This window comes from Aspergillus aculeatus, assembly GCF_001890905.1.
Source record: "Aspergillus aculeatus ATCC 16872 unplaced genomic scaffold ASPACscaffold_1, whole genome shotgun sequence".
NCBI lineage: Eukaryota > Fungi > Ascomycota > Eurotiomycetes > Eurotiales > Aspergillaceae > Aspergillus > Aspergillus aculeatus.
Genome location: NW_017962976.1, coordinates 1,409,297 through 1,423,815, shown reverse-complemented (window position 1 = coordinate 1,423,815; position 14,519 = coordinate 1,409,297). Strand labels below are relative to the sequence as shown.

The 14,519-nt window shown below is 53.2% G+C and overlaps 6 protein-coding genes across 6 annotated transcripts; 3 read left to right on the top strand and 3 right to left on the bottom strand.

Annotated features, from left to right (window-relative positions):
• Positions 1-56: 56 nt before the first annotated feature.
• ASPACDRAFT_21355 (uncharacterized protein) lies at positions 57-2,810 on the bottom strand (the record flags this gene model as incomplete). The annotated part of the gene is made up of 2 exons (XM_020199021.1): positions 57-1,390; positions 1,532-2,810. The coding sequence occupies 2 exons, from the start codon at positions 2,808-2,810 to the stop codon at positions 57-59; spliced, it is 2,613 nt and encodes an 870-aa protein (XP_020061040.1).
• A 2,897-nt stretch (positions 2,811-5,707) lies between these two features.
• On the top strand, positions 5,708-6,812 carry ASPACDRAFT_1851664 (blue light-inducible protein Bli-3; the record flags this gene model as incomplete). Its single annotated transcript, XM_020197209.1, has 3 exons — positions 5,708-6,242; positions 6,312-6,720; positions 6,787-6,812. The coding sequence occupies exons 1-3, from the start codon at positions 6,045-6,047 to the stop codon at positions 6,810-6,812; spliced, it is 633 nt and encodes a 210-aa protein (XP_020061039.1). The 5' UTR covers positions 5,708-6,044.
• Positions 6,813-7,104: 292 nt separating this feature from the next.
• Positions 7,105-8,294, bottom strand: ASPACDRAFT_56150 (transcriptional regulator SPT3; the record flags this gene model as incomplete). The annotated part of the gene is made up of 2 exons (XM_020203095.1): positions 7,105-8,037; positions 8,094-8,294. The coding sequence occupies 2 exons, from the start codon at positions 8,292-8,294 to the stop codon at positions 7,105-7,107; spliced, it is 1,134 nt and encodes a 377-aa protein (XP_020061038.1).
• A 755-nt stretch (positions 8,295-9,049) lies between these two features.
• dph5 (diphthine synthase) lies at positions 9,050-10,052 on the top strand (the record flags this gene model as incomplete). The annotated part of the gene is made up of 3 exons (XM_020200425.1): positions 9,050-9,184; positions 9,262-9,386; positions 9,455-10,052. The coding sequence occupies 3 exons, from the start codon at positions 9,050-9,052 to the stop codon at positions 10,050-10,052; spliced, it is 858 nt and encodes a 285-aa protein (XP_020061037.1).
• Positions 10,053-10,236: 184 nt separating this feature from the next.
• ASPACDRAFT_56148 (uncharacterized protein) lies at positions 10,237-10,916 on the bottom strand (the record flags this gene model as incomplete). The annotated part of the gene is made up of 2 exons (XM_020203094.1): positions 10,237-10,287; positions 10,353-10,916. 2 exons carry the CDS (start codon positions 10,914-10,916, stop codon positions 10,237-10,239), a joined length of 615 nt encoding a protein of 204 aa, XP_020061036.1.
• Positions 10,917-11,483: 567 nt separating this feature from the next.
• On the top strand, positions 11,484-12,543 carry ASPACDRAFT_74272 (AP-2 complex subunit sigma). Its single transcript, XM_020204166.1, has 5 exons — positions 11,484-11,546; positions 11,609-11,648; positions 11,709-11,738; positions 11,830-12,060; positions 12,188-12,543. The coding sequence occupies exons 1-5, from the start codon at positions 11,512-11,514 to the stop codon at positions 12,287-12,289; spliced, it is 438 nt and encodes a 145-aa protein (XP_020061035.1). The 5' UTR covers positions 11,484-11,511; the 3' UTR covers positions 12,290-12,543.
• Positions 12,544-14,519: the final 1,976 nt, after the last annotated feature.

Genomic DNA, 14,519 nt, shown 5'->3' with positions numbered 1-14,519 from the left:
CCGGAACACCGCCGCAGCTTCCCAAATAACCTACATTACTCACCCATCCACACGGTTCACAAATAATTATACCACAGTTCCCTTTGCAACTCCTCCAACCGCCGCAATCCACCAGACACCCGGCCCAACGCATCAGTCAAGAAAGCACTGCGCGTCGCGCCGGGCCGGGGCGCCGACCACGTCGTCCACCCGCGCGACATGGCGCGCTGGAACGTCGTCTCGGCATGGGTATCCGGGCCCAGGGGGGCGAGCTCGACGACCGCCTCCGGGCCCAGAGTCATAAGGTAGTAGATCCACTCGTGCAGCATGATCATGCCCTGATTCCTTTTGTCGGTGTCGGGGGGAGGAGGAGACGAGGCGCTGCCGCTGCCGCTGTCACCCTCGCCGCTACTACTCGTAGCATTGGTGAAGACGCCGAAGCGGCGGGCGCGCTCGGTCTCGCCGCGCAGGAAGCCGAACATGTATTTGAGGCAGGTCCAGACCTCGTCCATGTCTTGCATATCGGTCACGGAGAGACCGCCGGGGTTGTTGCCCTCGCCGAAGCCCGGCGGCGGGTCGAACAGGATGCTGCAGACGTCGTTGGGGTCCGGGCAGGGCTGGAACGGGGAGCGCACCTCGCCGCGCAGCCAGCTGACTTGGCCGTCAATGTCGTGGTCGCGGCCCGTCTGCATGCCGAAGAGGTGGCAGAAGGTCCAGACGCGCCAGATCGCGTTGTCGATCTTGCGGGCCGCGGGGCTGGCCGGCCGCGAGAGCGCCGTGTAGGAGGCCGTGCGCATCACGGCTCGGCAGTGGGTCATCATCAGGCCCTTCAGCGTGGCGAGCGTGCGATGGTCGCGGGTGTAGTGGCGGTAGTAGATCGCGGCCGTGAAGGGTTCTTCCTCCGAGGAGGATTCCTGCGAGTTGATGTCGCTCATCTGGCGGTGTTCCCAGGCGGCGGGTGATCTGAGGCGGATGGTGTTCTGCATCAGGGGCAGTTCGTGGCGCTTGAAGACTTGGTATGTGGCGCGGTTGACCTGGGCGAAGGCGAAGAGGTCGTCCAGATCGTCGATCTGGAGGAGGATTTGGAGGGTCATGTCTTCTAGGCCGGGCTTGGTCAGACTCCAGCGGGTGGGCGGGAATGCTTTGCTTAGGTCGTCCTCAATCTCTGCCATCATTTTTGTATAGCGTGGGTAGATGCTGGAGGTGTCCGATTCATTGTCGCCGAGGTTGAAGACGTGTATTGATGGACTGTCGTCCTGCATCGTGGCGTCATCTTCGTAGCCAACATACTCCCAAGCGTCTTCGTCCTCGGCGCCGGTCTTGCGGGTCTTGGAGGTAGGAGCGGGAGAAGCAGGGGTAGGGGGAGGATGAGTCTGAGAGAAAGGTAATGGAGGTAGAGGACTGGTAGGCGCTGGCGACGGAGGGGGAACAGAATGGGAGTAAGTATGGGTATTCAAGTGAGGAGGTGGGGGGAGAGCTGGTGAGCTGGGAGGATAAGAATGGGAATGGCTGTGAACATTGAGGCGGGGAGAACCAGGAAGGAAAGAAGGACTGAGCTGAAGAGGTGCAGGAGATGCACATCGACTTGGTGGTGCTGGTGGAGCAACGTCCAAGCCAAGAAGGGGGTCATTTTGGACTCTCAAGAAGAGGGACCGGAGAAACTTTTGGTTCGCTTCGGCTTGAAGAATCGCGTCCATTGAATAGCCATCTTCTAATAAGCTGGCAAGCACATTCTTCATACGGCTGACCGCATCTTGATATCGCTCTTCGTCCTGTTTCTCGACATTTTGCATCCAATCATGTTGCTGATCTCCTGACTCTTGTGGCTGTTGCGGATTCGTGGACATACGAACGATGATGGATGCTCGCCGATCATTCTGAGACTTGGGTTTCTTCAAATTTGAAGATGAAGCTTTAGTGGTGAGGACGCGTCGTACTCCCGCTTTGAGCGTTCGCCATATAGGCTTCTCCTCACCGTCGTCTTTAGCGGATAGCCTTTGCTCCGTAGACTTCTTCGATGGTTGCTTTGAGGGCCCGTCCGACCGATTTTGAGCTGGTGCGCTAGTATTCGGGTTGTACGGAGGAAAGAGGCCCTTCTCAGAATGGTATGGAGGGAAAAGGCCCATTGATGGTGGGGCATCAACCTGCTGTGGCCATGAAGGTTCGTTCGGAAATGCGTCCAACGCCGCAGCGGCGGCTAAAGAGAATTCTGGATTCAGTGAACGTTGATCGTTAGGTCGCGGTGTGAAAGACCGCGGAGTCAACGGCTGGGGGGTCATCGGTCGGCCCGTCGAAAGCTGAGGGGTCATGGGCCGAGTGTTCAGTGGCTGGGGAGTCATAGGTCGCATGTTTAATGGTTGCGGAGTCATCGGCCTGGCCAGTGACGGCTGAGGGGTCATGGGGCGTGGGTTCAAGGGCTGAGGGGTCACTGATCGAGGAGTAAGAGGTCGAGGTGCCATTGATGGCTGTGGCGTTGTCGATCGCGATGGCATGGAGCCTGGAGTCATAGGTCGAGGTGTCTGAGGTCGCGAGCTGTAGAGCGGCAGAGACTCACCCACGGGCGAGCCTGACTGGTATGAGGCATGGATATGTTTCTCTTGCGGGTTGGGAACCGGGGGAAGCGGCTTGTTATACTTCCATTCGGTCGTAGAGGATGAGCTCATCGTGGGACTTGCTCGCGAGGTATATGAAGGGCATGGACTGAGTGGTGGTCGATCGTACATGCCGACTTTGGGAATGCTCAGACTCGGCACGGCCAAGCGGTCGGAAGAGTCCCAATTCGTCTCCAATCCTGCCAGAAGAAGCTTGTTGTCAATGTGCTTGCCAGGCATCTTGTTGATGTGGTTGTGTTGGGTTTGGCCTGCCACGTCGTCGATGTGATCTTCGAGTATGTCATTCGGGAGGAAGTATAATGTCGATCGTGATCCGAGACTGTCGGAAGACTTCGAAGCGTAGGGGTTACCGTAGGGCGTGTGGCCGAGAGAAATAGGAATATCTGAGTATTGCGGTGGGTAAGGATCTTGTCTATAGTGAGGCATAGCAGGTAGGGCCATGATGTAGGATCGTCACCGAAGATTCAGGAGGACCGAAAACAAATAGGCTATATTAAATTGACGGGGACCTGCAGGAGGTGATATACGTCGCCTCCCCCAGACGGGATCCCTCGCCGGAGCCGAGCCCGCCCAGTACGCACTCCTTGTTCTCAGCTTTCTCCCATCTCAGCACAGATCTTGGGTCCGTAATGTTTGAACGGGGGCTACAAGTTCCACAGGAGCCATCGAAAGCTGGTAAGCCAAGTAACCTAGTACCTGGCTATGACTCGGCGGGAACGATCAACTGACCCGCTGGGACACAGGCCCCGCGAATAGCGAATAAATTGCATTATGATAGGCTGCTTGTCCTTGTTGAACGGGTGCCCGCTATGAACGAATGTGGCAGTGAGCTCGAGAAAGGGAGCATCGCAGTCTTTGAGCTCTCATCGCGAGCCTGAAGAGACTAGTTCGTAATGGCGTTGGGGCCAAATCGTGTCAGAGTCTGCAAGGCATTCCTTCATACAACACGACTGGAAGCAATTAGCAAAAGAGCATGTTATATGCAGACCGTCATACCTTAGACTTGATAATTGAGCTCATATCTATAGCCCAGTTAGTGATGGAAGATAAGTGTCTGGCGGTAAGAAACAGAGGGGAGGTTGTCAGAAAGAGGAAGGGGAGAAGCGAGGGGAGTTGTTGTTGCGCATCTCCGCCTGTCCTCCCGACACAATCCTTCAAACAACACAACTTTCGCCCCCAGGCCTCGTTCGCATCCAATTTCCCATCCAACTGACTTCAAAGAATCCAACAATACTTGCGAAGTTTCTACGAGCATCGCCATGTGGCAATGTCTGACATCAGATACTCCTTCCAGAAGAACTCGCGGGGGCTGAAAATCCCTCTAATCCGCTCGTCTTGACTGCGGTTGATAGGCCTTATGGTCTTGTGTTCAAGCGTCCAGGTCATATCACGGACAGCTTATCATGAGATACCCATTTTACCTCACCAGGTGGAACAGAGATATCGTTGTCGTGAGGCGACACGGTCTTTGCAGCCTCTGGAAATGCAACTATCGCAGGCAATTTAACGTGCCTGGGGCTATGGAAGAGAATAGAAGAGTACAGTCCTTCATCCGAACGCTCCAGGAGCTGATCATACTGGTGGTCAGCTCTACGGGGTCTCTGGGCAGAACAGCGGAGTGGATATCTACCACATGGTAGCAACGAGGGAACCCCACCTACAGAGTCTTCCCATCTCGTGGCACAAATATGATCGGCGGTCGAATGATCTCTGCTTCGAGGCGTTGTCGAATGGCCCCCAACGGATGATCACGAACAATGTTATTGCGCCTTGCACCACGCCGACGTGTCTTAGGAAGCCCTGGAGCCTGGGCTCGTTGCATGAATGGTCTACCTGAAACACGGGAGCAGGAAATTTTGCGGCTCATGGGGGACTCAGACGTAACCTCACACAGAGGCCCCTCTGCCAGACCGGTCTAAATCTCAATATGTCAGCGTACACGTAGAGAGATCATTTTGGGCCAATGGTGAGATTCACAGCGAACTACCATGGACCAACCCTTTAAGCAATAAATCTGTTATCTGCATACTCAAGCCATGTCTATGATTCATGGCCTCGCACGGTTGTCTACCTTTGAGACTTGATTGTGCTCGTTACCCATGCTTGTGCAACAAGCCCGGCTGCTTGATTTTGGCCAGTCTTGTCTGGTTTGTTTGTCTGACTAGGGCAAAGTCCATATCCTGCCTGCCCAAATGCAATTCATTGTTGGTATGCAGCAATTCGCGAAGATTAATCATTGAGGCAGCCACCAACTATAAATTCCTTGCCAGGAACCCGCGTCATCAGAATCGAAATCGGGGCATGCGGACTATCAGCATGCTCGCCATAGCAGATGACCTTTTGCCACAGGGACGCCGGCTCGCCTGGCGATTTGCTTCGCCAACACTTCCTCGAAGCGGGTACCATCCGATCACTTGAGAATAAGCCGGAACGGGAGCTGGGCGATTTGATTATCGTAGGCGATCCCGACCCAGCTGCAATAGGATCGGGAGAACCGTCGGAGGCGTGTGTGGATGATGCCCCAGAATTGACGGACACGTGGGTGAGTTACGCGACTGATGGGTGGAAGTTGATCGCTTGGCACTGTTGTTGCTCTATGATGATCTGACCAGGAGAAATCGGGGAGTTGCAGGCGGGGAAGTAGCCACTGCAGCATTTTGGCTGTATATTGCAGCGCAGCGATACCGTCAATGAGATGTTTAGGGGAATATGTATCCAATATCTAAGACAATCAGAAACTAATTGTCGACCTGAGTCATTCTTGGTGTCTATGCCCTGTCCAGAGAAGGCCAACTTGTCACGTCAGTCGGGTGATATAGTATACCGCTTGTGAGTTACCAGTCAGCAGGATGTTGTTCAGGCGGACCAATGCGGGTGTCCGGACCCTTGCGACGTGATGACTACCGGTTCTCTGCACAGGCTGATATCCGCCATCGATGACCGGCATATCTGTTGAGGATATGAATAACTGCTGAAATCAGGCTACGTGAGGCTATTTTATCGCGGAACTATAGTAACAACATGGCTGTGGCGGGCGGTGAGCAGCCTGGCTACTATCAGGGCCGCAGGACCGCCGACGATAACTGTTTATGCTTAAAGTAGCGATTGCGGAAAAGGCAACTTCTCTTACCAAATCTACATACACAGGCTGCCTCTAGTTTGCCTCGAATCGATCGATCATCAGAGCAGTTGACATCAACTCCCCCGTCTAGCGCGATCGCATTCATCGACGATCAACTGGCGATAGAGTAACGCAAGCAATGACACCCATTGACGTCACATCTACGCCAGCCTTGGCAATCGATCACATCTAATAAATACATCTCCCATCTCGCAGCTCCTTCAACTTTCTCCAATTATTACCATCTCAAGAACATCAGAATCGCTCAATCAAACACACCCGTATCACAGATCACAGATCATACATAACCCACAATCACAACCACCACCAAAATGTCCAGCACCACCAACACCGCGGCCGGCAACAAGCCCCTCGACCCCTACACAGCCAAGTCGCACGAGGACCCCCCTCTGCCCCAGAAGGTCGAAGACCTCGTCACGTTCATCAGTGACTCCAAGTTCGGCATGCTCACCACCAAGTCCTCAGAAGATGAGCTCCTCACATCCCGCTGCATGGCGCTCGCCGGAAAGGTACGCCTCTCGAACAACATCCCCCCCCAGTCCCTCTATCAAAGCTAAATTCATCTTGTGAATGCACAGGAGCACGGCGGCATCGACCTGATCTTCCACACGAACCTCTTCTCGCACAAGACGATGGACCTGACCACCCACCCCAGGGAGGTCAACATGTCCTTCCTGGACCCGCTCAGCGGCTCCTGGGCCTCGATCTCCGGCACCGCCACCATCATCTCCGACCGCGACACCGTCAAGAAGTACTACTCGCCCGCCCTGCAGGCCTGGCTGGGCGATTTGGGGGATGGCGTGCACGACGGTGGCCCGGAGGACCCCCGCATCGGCGTCATCAAGCTCGAGGCGGTGACCGCCCACTATGCGCTGGCTCGCAAGGGGATGCTCACCCGCGCCGTCGAGACCGTCAAGAGCGTGGCCACCGGGAACGTGCCGGCTATCAACAGCATCCGCGAACTGTCGCGAGCGGAGCTGGAGGAGTGTAAGTTCTTTTGCCTTTTCTCCCTCTTGTAATGATTGTAAGATGGATACTAATGCGGAATGATAGGGCGCCGCACGCACGCGAACGAGTAAATTGTCGCTGTTCATTTTTCGCTGAATCGCGCAAGCCGTGGACGAGTGAATTACCCTATGATTTCATGACCCTGATGACACATGTGCTAAGTAGCATGTCACTAGTATCATATTTGTATTAATATGCAAATGAAAGACATTATCCAAAGGAAGAAAATCCAGATACGCGGGGCGTATGCAAATAGGGCTTGGTGCAGAACGAAAGTAAACCAATCATTACAATGCTATCACACCATATAATATCAAAGAGGCCGGTCCTCATAATATGTAGGAGCGCGTGTTGAGGGTATCACTAGCTTGGACTCCAATAGACGCCGTATAACAAAATAACCCCATCAAATCTATTCTCGCCGTTAGCGTTGCATAGAAGAAAGGTCCAGACACGACTCACCAATCGTAAAGGCATCCGGGCCGGCACACGACCGTTGTGTAGCAGCATGGCGATGTTCTTATTGGGCGTCGCCTGCAATTTGCGATAGGCTTCGCGGATATGCTTGGGTTCGACAGGGGTGCGGCCCTCCTCAGGGGGGTCGAAGAGTCCGGTCTCGCGCTTACGTTTCTTGGAATCCTCGCCATTATCTGCGCCGCCACGACGGTTCTTCTCTCGATCCTCCCGTTCCTTGACCTTGAGGGCCTCCTCGGTCAGCGTTTGCACTATCTCGAAGGTCAGGAACCCGAGGATGTCGACAATATCATCGTTAGGTTTCGACTCGGTGACGATTCCGAACCCGGCCCACTCCCGGAAACGCTTGCTCTTGCGGTAGGTGAAGGACGCCTGACGGCATTCCGACCAGAACACATATTCTTCCCTCGTCATGTGCTTGGTGCGTTCGTCGGCAGCGGCAAGGCGCTGCAGGGTGGCGTAGTTCTGCTCCTCCTCTTCCTCGTCTTCTTCATCCTCGCGCTCGGGAACCTGCACGGAATAGAAGCTGTTCACATCCCAAGCGAGGCCGACGCGGGCACGCTTGTTCTTTGGCTTCGACGCGACATCCTGAGGTCCAGCCACGACGCCTCCAGCGATGGGGTCGTCGGCGGCGGCGAAGTCGGCCGCATCGGCGCCGCCCTTGTCGTCCGAGTCTTTGACGTTCTTACGAACATCCTTCCATGAGAGGAAGGTTTTCAGGCGAGACACTTTGGCCTTATCGTGCCGGATCAAGAAGATCAGATCATCTGTGGAGATAGAGCGCACACCGCGGCGGGTTGCCAGAGCGGTGCTTCGAGCAAGCTAGTAGGGAATTTAGTGTCATTCACAGGATAAAGGAAGCGACGAAGGTATCGTACAATTTCGACAACTTGTTGACGAACAATCTCCTCGATGAGAGTAGTCGTTTCAACCGAGGGTTCGGCAGTTTCCCCAGAGACGAACATCATCTGGCGCCAAGTGTTAGTCAATCGCTCCTTAAACTGTTCTTCGCTTTCGACGTCCGCATCCTCTGGTTCATACTCTGAGCCAGGTGGGAATCCTCCTGAGAGAGCAAACATGCTGAGGGTTGAAGTATTGATAAGTCCGGAAGAGGAAATAGGGTACAAATAGAGATGGGAAGGATGTGTGAAGCGATACTGTCAGGAACAGTGACATTGACTTGAGAGCAATCATGATGAACAAATAATTCAAAGCAGAGGTGAGCCAGGAAAGATAGAGTGAATGATCTCGGCATAATTTTGGCAGACTGATGCAAGTGAATATAGTAGTTCGGACCAACAACAGTTGGTATGGGCTGCTGTGAATGAACTTGATAGCAACCAAGATATGTGCAACCTAGATCCAAGAGGGGACACAGTCTGGGACAAGCGATACAAGCATGAAGTGCAGATGTGCAGCATGGAGATGTGCAGTTCAATTAATTGAGCGAATCCAATGGTGCTAACTGACACGCTTACCTGCTGGATCTCTTGACGATACTTTGGGGTCCGATCTGTAGACATCTTCGCGAAGAATCGAGAGCAGGTTGCCTGGTATTCCCAGACAGACCGCACTGAAAATATACAGCGAACGGATGATCTCAGACTCCAACAATCTAGAGGCTGATGAATAGTGCGTTCCCTAATAGGCAGAGCCCCAGGACATCCCGCGGAGGACGCAGGCACGTCACCTGACACGCGCGTGCTTCCCCCATTCATATATCCGGATCATTAGTTTCTCCGCGTTCCACCGCATTTGGCGGGGTGATAAGGGAAACTTTTACGCCGCAATCAACTTTCTCTGAAGAGCAAATTCACTCCATTGCGCGATCAAAATGCTTTATCTAGTGGGACTCGGCCTTGCCGATGAGACTGACATTACTGTCAGAGGTCTGGAGGTGGTCAAGAAGGCCGAGCGCGTTTACCTCGAAGCGTACACAAGCATCCTCCTCGTGGAGAAGGAGAAACTAGTGGGTGCCTCTGCGCGATCATACTTCTAGCATATTTGGTGCAGAGGTGGCTGACTGGGAGTGACTCATTCCAGTAGGAAGCTTTCTATGGACGTCCTGTTATTGTAGCGGACCGCGAATTGGTCGAGACTGGTAGCGATGACATCCTCGCTGAAGCCGACAAAGTCGATGTCGCTTTCCTGGTTGTGGGCGACCCCTTCGGGTATGTGTTTTCACCTTCATATGTTGGTTGATGGGGAGATTGCATGGGGATTGACAGCCAGCTACTAGTGCTACGACACACACCGATCTAGTCCTACGCGCCCGTGAATTAGGCATCGAGTCCAAGGTCATCCCTAACGCATCGATTATGTCCGGTATTGGCTGCACCGGCCTGCAGCTGTACAACTTCGGACAGACCGTCAGCATGGTCTTCTTCACTGAGACCTGGAAGCCCTCGTCCTACTACGACCGTGTCAAGGAGAATGCTGGACTGGGTCTTCACACACTCGTCCTGTTGGACATCAAGGTCAAGGAGCAATCCCTCGAGAACATGGCCCGTGGACGTCTGATCTACGAGCCTCCGCGCTTCATGACAGTTGCGCAGTGCGCCAGTCAGATGCTCGAGACGGAGGAGGAGCGCCAGGAGGAAGTCTGGACTGCGGACAGTCTGGCTGTTGGTGCCGCTCGTGTTGGAGCCCCTGACCAGAAGTTGGTTGCCGGTACTCTCAAGGAGCTGGCAGAAGTTGACATGGGCCGACCTCTTCACAGTTTGGTCCTGCTTGGCAAGAGGGCACATGATCTGGAGAAGGATTACATCAAACAATTCGCTGTGGACCAGGCGACCTTCGATGCCGCTTGGCAAAAAGGAGGCTACGGTACCATGTGAGGTACTGCTGCCGTGTAACGAATGATGTTGAACGAAATAGACATTTATCGCGCTGAATAAAAACAAGTGAGCCATCCGAACCGAGGTTTCCGAACACACCCAAAGCCAGCTTTGTGATGGAGATCAAGTCGATAGTGGATCGTCAAGCGTAAGACGTTAAGAATCACCTCTCGCAGTACAGTCATTAGGCCGCTTTCCGACCAAAAAATCTTGTAAGCCGCTGTGGGAGTCGTACCTGCATAACACAAACATCGTTAGGGGTCATGGCACCCAGCAAAATAACTTTAGTGCGAAACGTACCGTTGCTGATGAAGGCGTCGCTGGTGGCGTCTGATCGCTATCATACTCTTCGCCATTCCCGTAAGAACCCTCGTCGTCGTCCATACTATCTTCTTCCTCATCTGACAGAGGAAACCATCTCTCGGGATCGCCATTGTAGACAATATACCAACCGATCCGCTCACCCGCAGCATACTTGTCGCGCATCTCCGTGATCGCCTCTTCGGCGGCGGTATCCAACGGCGACTTGCTGAAGAGATCCTCAGGCGTCCAGCTTGTTTCGGAGCAAGGGACTCCAGCTTCGGGGATAGAGATAACTTTCGCTGCGACGTAGGCGAAAGGCTTGCTGACAGCCGCATCACTCGTGTCTTCGGGGTCGTATTGCTCGATGAAGCGCATCTCCGGCAAGCGCTCGACAATGCTGGACTCTGTCTTCTGGAACGATTCGAGAAGAAGCTCGGTGGTGGCTGGCTGCTGGATATACTCGGCGGTGGCGTCCTCGAGATTGTGCAAGACCACGTAGACGCGAATCCCCGTGAAGCCGGCGCGAGGCCAGCGGAAGCCGTAGAGCATGTAAACAGGCATGGTTGGAAGGGAGGAAACTGCGGGATGGGTAGCCGAGGGTGTTCTGCGACGGTAATGGTTGTGTGGCGAGAAGACAATGCGCTTTTAATGGTTCTGATGAGTGGAACGAGGGTGCAGCATCCCAGGAAGGTGAGAATGCAAGCTCATATTAAGGTGAGCAAGCGAGATGCAGCGCGCAATGCGCGGTTTCACAGGGTGGATATGCAGGTGAAGAGTGGTGAGGTATCGGTCCAATTGGTGACCGGAGCAATAATGCAGATGGCGCTAAGTCCGATTCTTTGTTTTACTAAGCAGGGGTAACCAGGCTCACAAGGGCATTAATTGCCCATATCTCGAAGCAACATATGGGAGACTGTATTATGTAGGAGTTGTATGTCAGAACAATGGATTTCTCAAAACCTAGACAAGAATCAGCTTATGAAGTTCGCATTGTCAGCCTCAAATTGATCTCCAATCTGAGGCGGTGAGACCTGGCAATATTGAGTCCGTCCCGCACTTCCTCGGGGACGCAAGCGGAGACAGATAGATGTAACAGCTTAAGCTGCAGCATCATTTCATTCTTTCCGGAGGACATCCACTTATCAAACTAGACAGGATGGTCCTATCATTTATCCTTGTCCAGAATCGCCAGTAAGCGCCCAGCTAATATCCCTAACCCAACTGAACTCAGGCGCTGACAGGAGACCGAACAGGGGGAAGACGCGGCTTGCCAAATGGTACGCTCCGTACAGCGTAAGTCTCCTGAACTCTGTGGCGGCTGTACTGGATCATTTACTGAAATACTTACTGCAGGACGAAGAGAAGGTCAAGCTGAAAGGCGAGGTACGTCATATCGGATTGTCATGGCAGCTTGCCCCCCGCATCCCACGTAGCGGCCCTTGAGCGATAACTTACCAACCATTGCCGAATGCAGGTCCATCGCTTGGTAGCTCCGAGAGACCAGAAATACCAGTCGAACTTTGTTGAATTTAAGCGGAGTACGAAGATCGTATACCGGCGATATGCGGGGTTGTTCTTCTGTGCCTGCGTCGACGCAACTGATAATGAGTTGGCCTACCTGGAGGCTATCCACTTTTTCGTCGAGGTTCTGGACCAATTCTTCGGAAACGTCTGTGAGCTAGATTTGGTGTTCAACTTCTACAAGGTGCGTGCGTGCGGTGTCAGCTATAGTTTAGGGGTTGGACCTGGGATGGAGGGAGGGCAAGCTGGTGGAAGCGGTCGTGCCTTTGGCTCGTCGGAGAACCACACGCGGCTAACGGAGTCTCATACAGGTATATGCTATTCTGGACGAGGTGTTCCTTGCGGGTGAAATTGAGGAGACGAGCAAGCAGGTTGTGCTCACGAGGCTGGAACACTTGGACAAACTGGAATGAGAAGAAAGCAGTATCGAGAAGGGTGGACTGCAAGAGGTGCGGAGGCAGATGAAATCTTGCTCCATGCCTGTGCGGCTTCGATTTGGCTTCAGTTGCATATATGACCACGGGCTATGGTCATCACAGGAGTTAGGGCTTTCTTGGATTTGGTTCTTTTTATGCGGGGTTTTTTTTCCCTCCTGCACTGCTACATACCTCTAGCGCTCGTCTGAAACTTCCTCAGGGCGGTATCTAATGTACAAATTCTAATTCCCTACGCAAAAGGCATGTCTTGTGTTTTGTGGCCGATTCAACATATGCAGTACATGCAAGCGCCCTTAGTGTGTTCCTTTTATCTTCGTAACCAGTTTCAGGGCCATTTTCAGGGTCCCCAGCGGAGCTTTCAGGGTTCAGACCTGCATGATTGAAAAAAACGAGGTCAAAATTGGCGAGGTCAGTTGAATGGTTGCTGCCTGGGGTTTCAACAGCCGAGAATGACTGCCGTGATGCTCGACAGGCGGATCATCCGAGACATCTCACAGCTGACACCGGACCACTCACTGCACCATGCCAGCGGCGCAATTAAGCTTATCTGATTGTCTCAGATCCAAGGGCAGGTTCGCTTCAATTCATTTGACGGCACCAGCGCTTTCAACTTAAAGCGAAAAGGGGGTTCAGCTTACTGTTTTTCAAATGAGGTGATCGTGGGGATCGATTGCGAGCAACTCCCCGGCGATGGTGACATGCTCTTGGCAAGGTATACTTAATGAGCCCTACCCTTCAGGCATGATAGACTTAATTTTGATTTTGTTCGACTTGATGCAGCATCAAACTGGAAACGCTGCCCCAAACTTCATTATGATTGTCCTTCGAATCAGGTCTTCTACCACAAGTGTAGCATGGCACACCTGACAACAGAGCCGGCCTTCCTTGTCGGAACTTCACACCCTCGTCCCTTCTTCCTGTCACATGTCTTCACGAGCTCTTTTCCACCCTTGATGATGATCCGAATTGACCTAGCACACGCTCCGCCAACTATGGGTCTGACGACCTAGAAGTAGACCCATTAAGTGGGCTATTCTACCTTCCTATACGAGTGACGACCTTCGCGGAGACGGCGATCATGGCACGCATCGCCCTCAACAATGCAATACAAACACGGTAACGAACACAGCCTACTGTACCTCGCCTCAGTTGCCAACTTGCCACACGATTGTCCCGTCCGTCTCCTTCGTTCGATGATGATCAAACGCCGGCCCGTCCTCCGTAGCAGGTACTGCACTCGCCAAGGATGATCCTCATCAATTGTACGAGCGTGCTCAACAATCATACTTTCCCGCTCATTTGGCTCTCGCTTCGTCCTGCAGCCGTGATAGGCTTGACCCTGAGCCGTTACGTATCCCGACCACGCGGATAGAAATTTGAGCCGATGGTCTTTCCATGGATTGACCCCCTCCCGCCCCCCATCGTGCTTCTCTCCCGGTTCAACCGCCTTGCCAAGCCGTGACCGGCACCCCCTGACACGTAGGCTGATACAGACCAGTGTGATGGGGGGCTTACGACGATTCATTCGGGATAGATTGCAGCTGGGTTGATTGATAGGTGGATGAATCCACTGGGCGGGTGACTATCAGACTGGGGCTCGACTCCACTTCTGCAGAAATCGATAGTCCTCGACCTCCGAGAGCACGAGACGTCACGCCACATCGGCCTTGGTTACTTGTTTGGAAGGATACAGAGATATGCGCAAGGAGATGGAGAGGCTGAGTTGAAGAAACAGATTCACACGACTTGGAAACAAATGTCTATCTTCGGTGAAGAGGAGGAAAGCTACGATCAAAAACTTCTCCTGAAATTTACCTTATCTGATGGAAGGCAGTTCTGGTGGTGCATTAGTCATGGCTGGGGAAGTTTTAGCCGACGGCTAACTTTTCTGGATCCAAAGTTACAGCGGAAATGTGAGATTGAAACCAGAATCCGAAGCGTGAAATTTACAACTCTCGAGCTTGATGCGTGGCAATAGAGCTTGCTGCTTGTGGCCGTAAGACAGGAAACTCGAATCATGAATGGATCTAGGATCGTCTGGGCCTGAGCAAGTGTGGATGCAACCTTCTTCTATGCCGCTAGGCCGACTAGCGGGTTCCCATCACCAACCAGCAGCCACTGACGCAGACTCCATCGTGTGTAAGTGTGTTTGACTTTGATCAAGTTCAAGTGGTTCTATTACATGGAGTCATGGACTATGTCACGG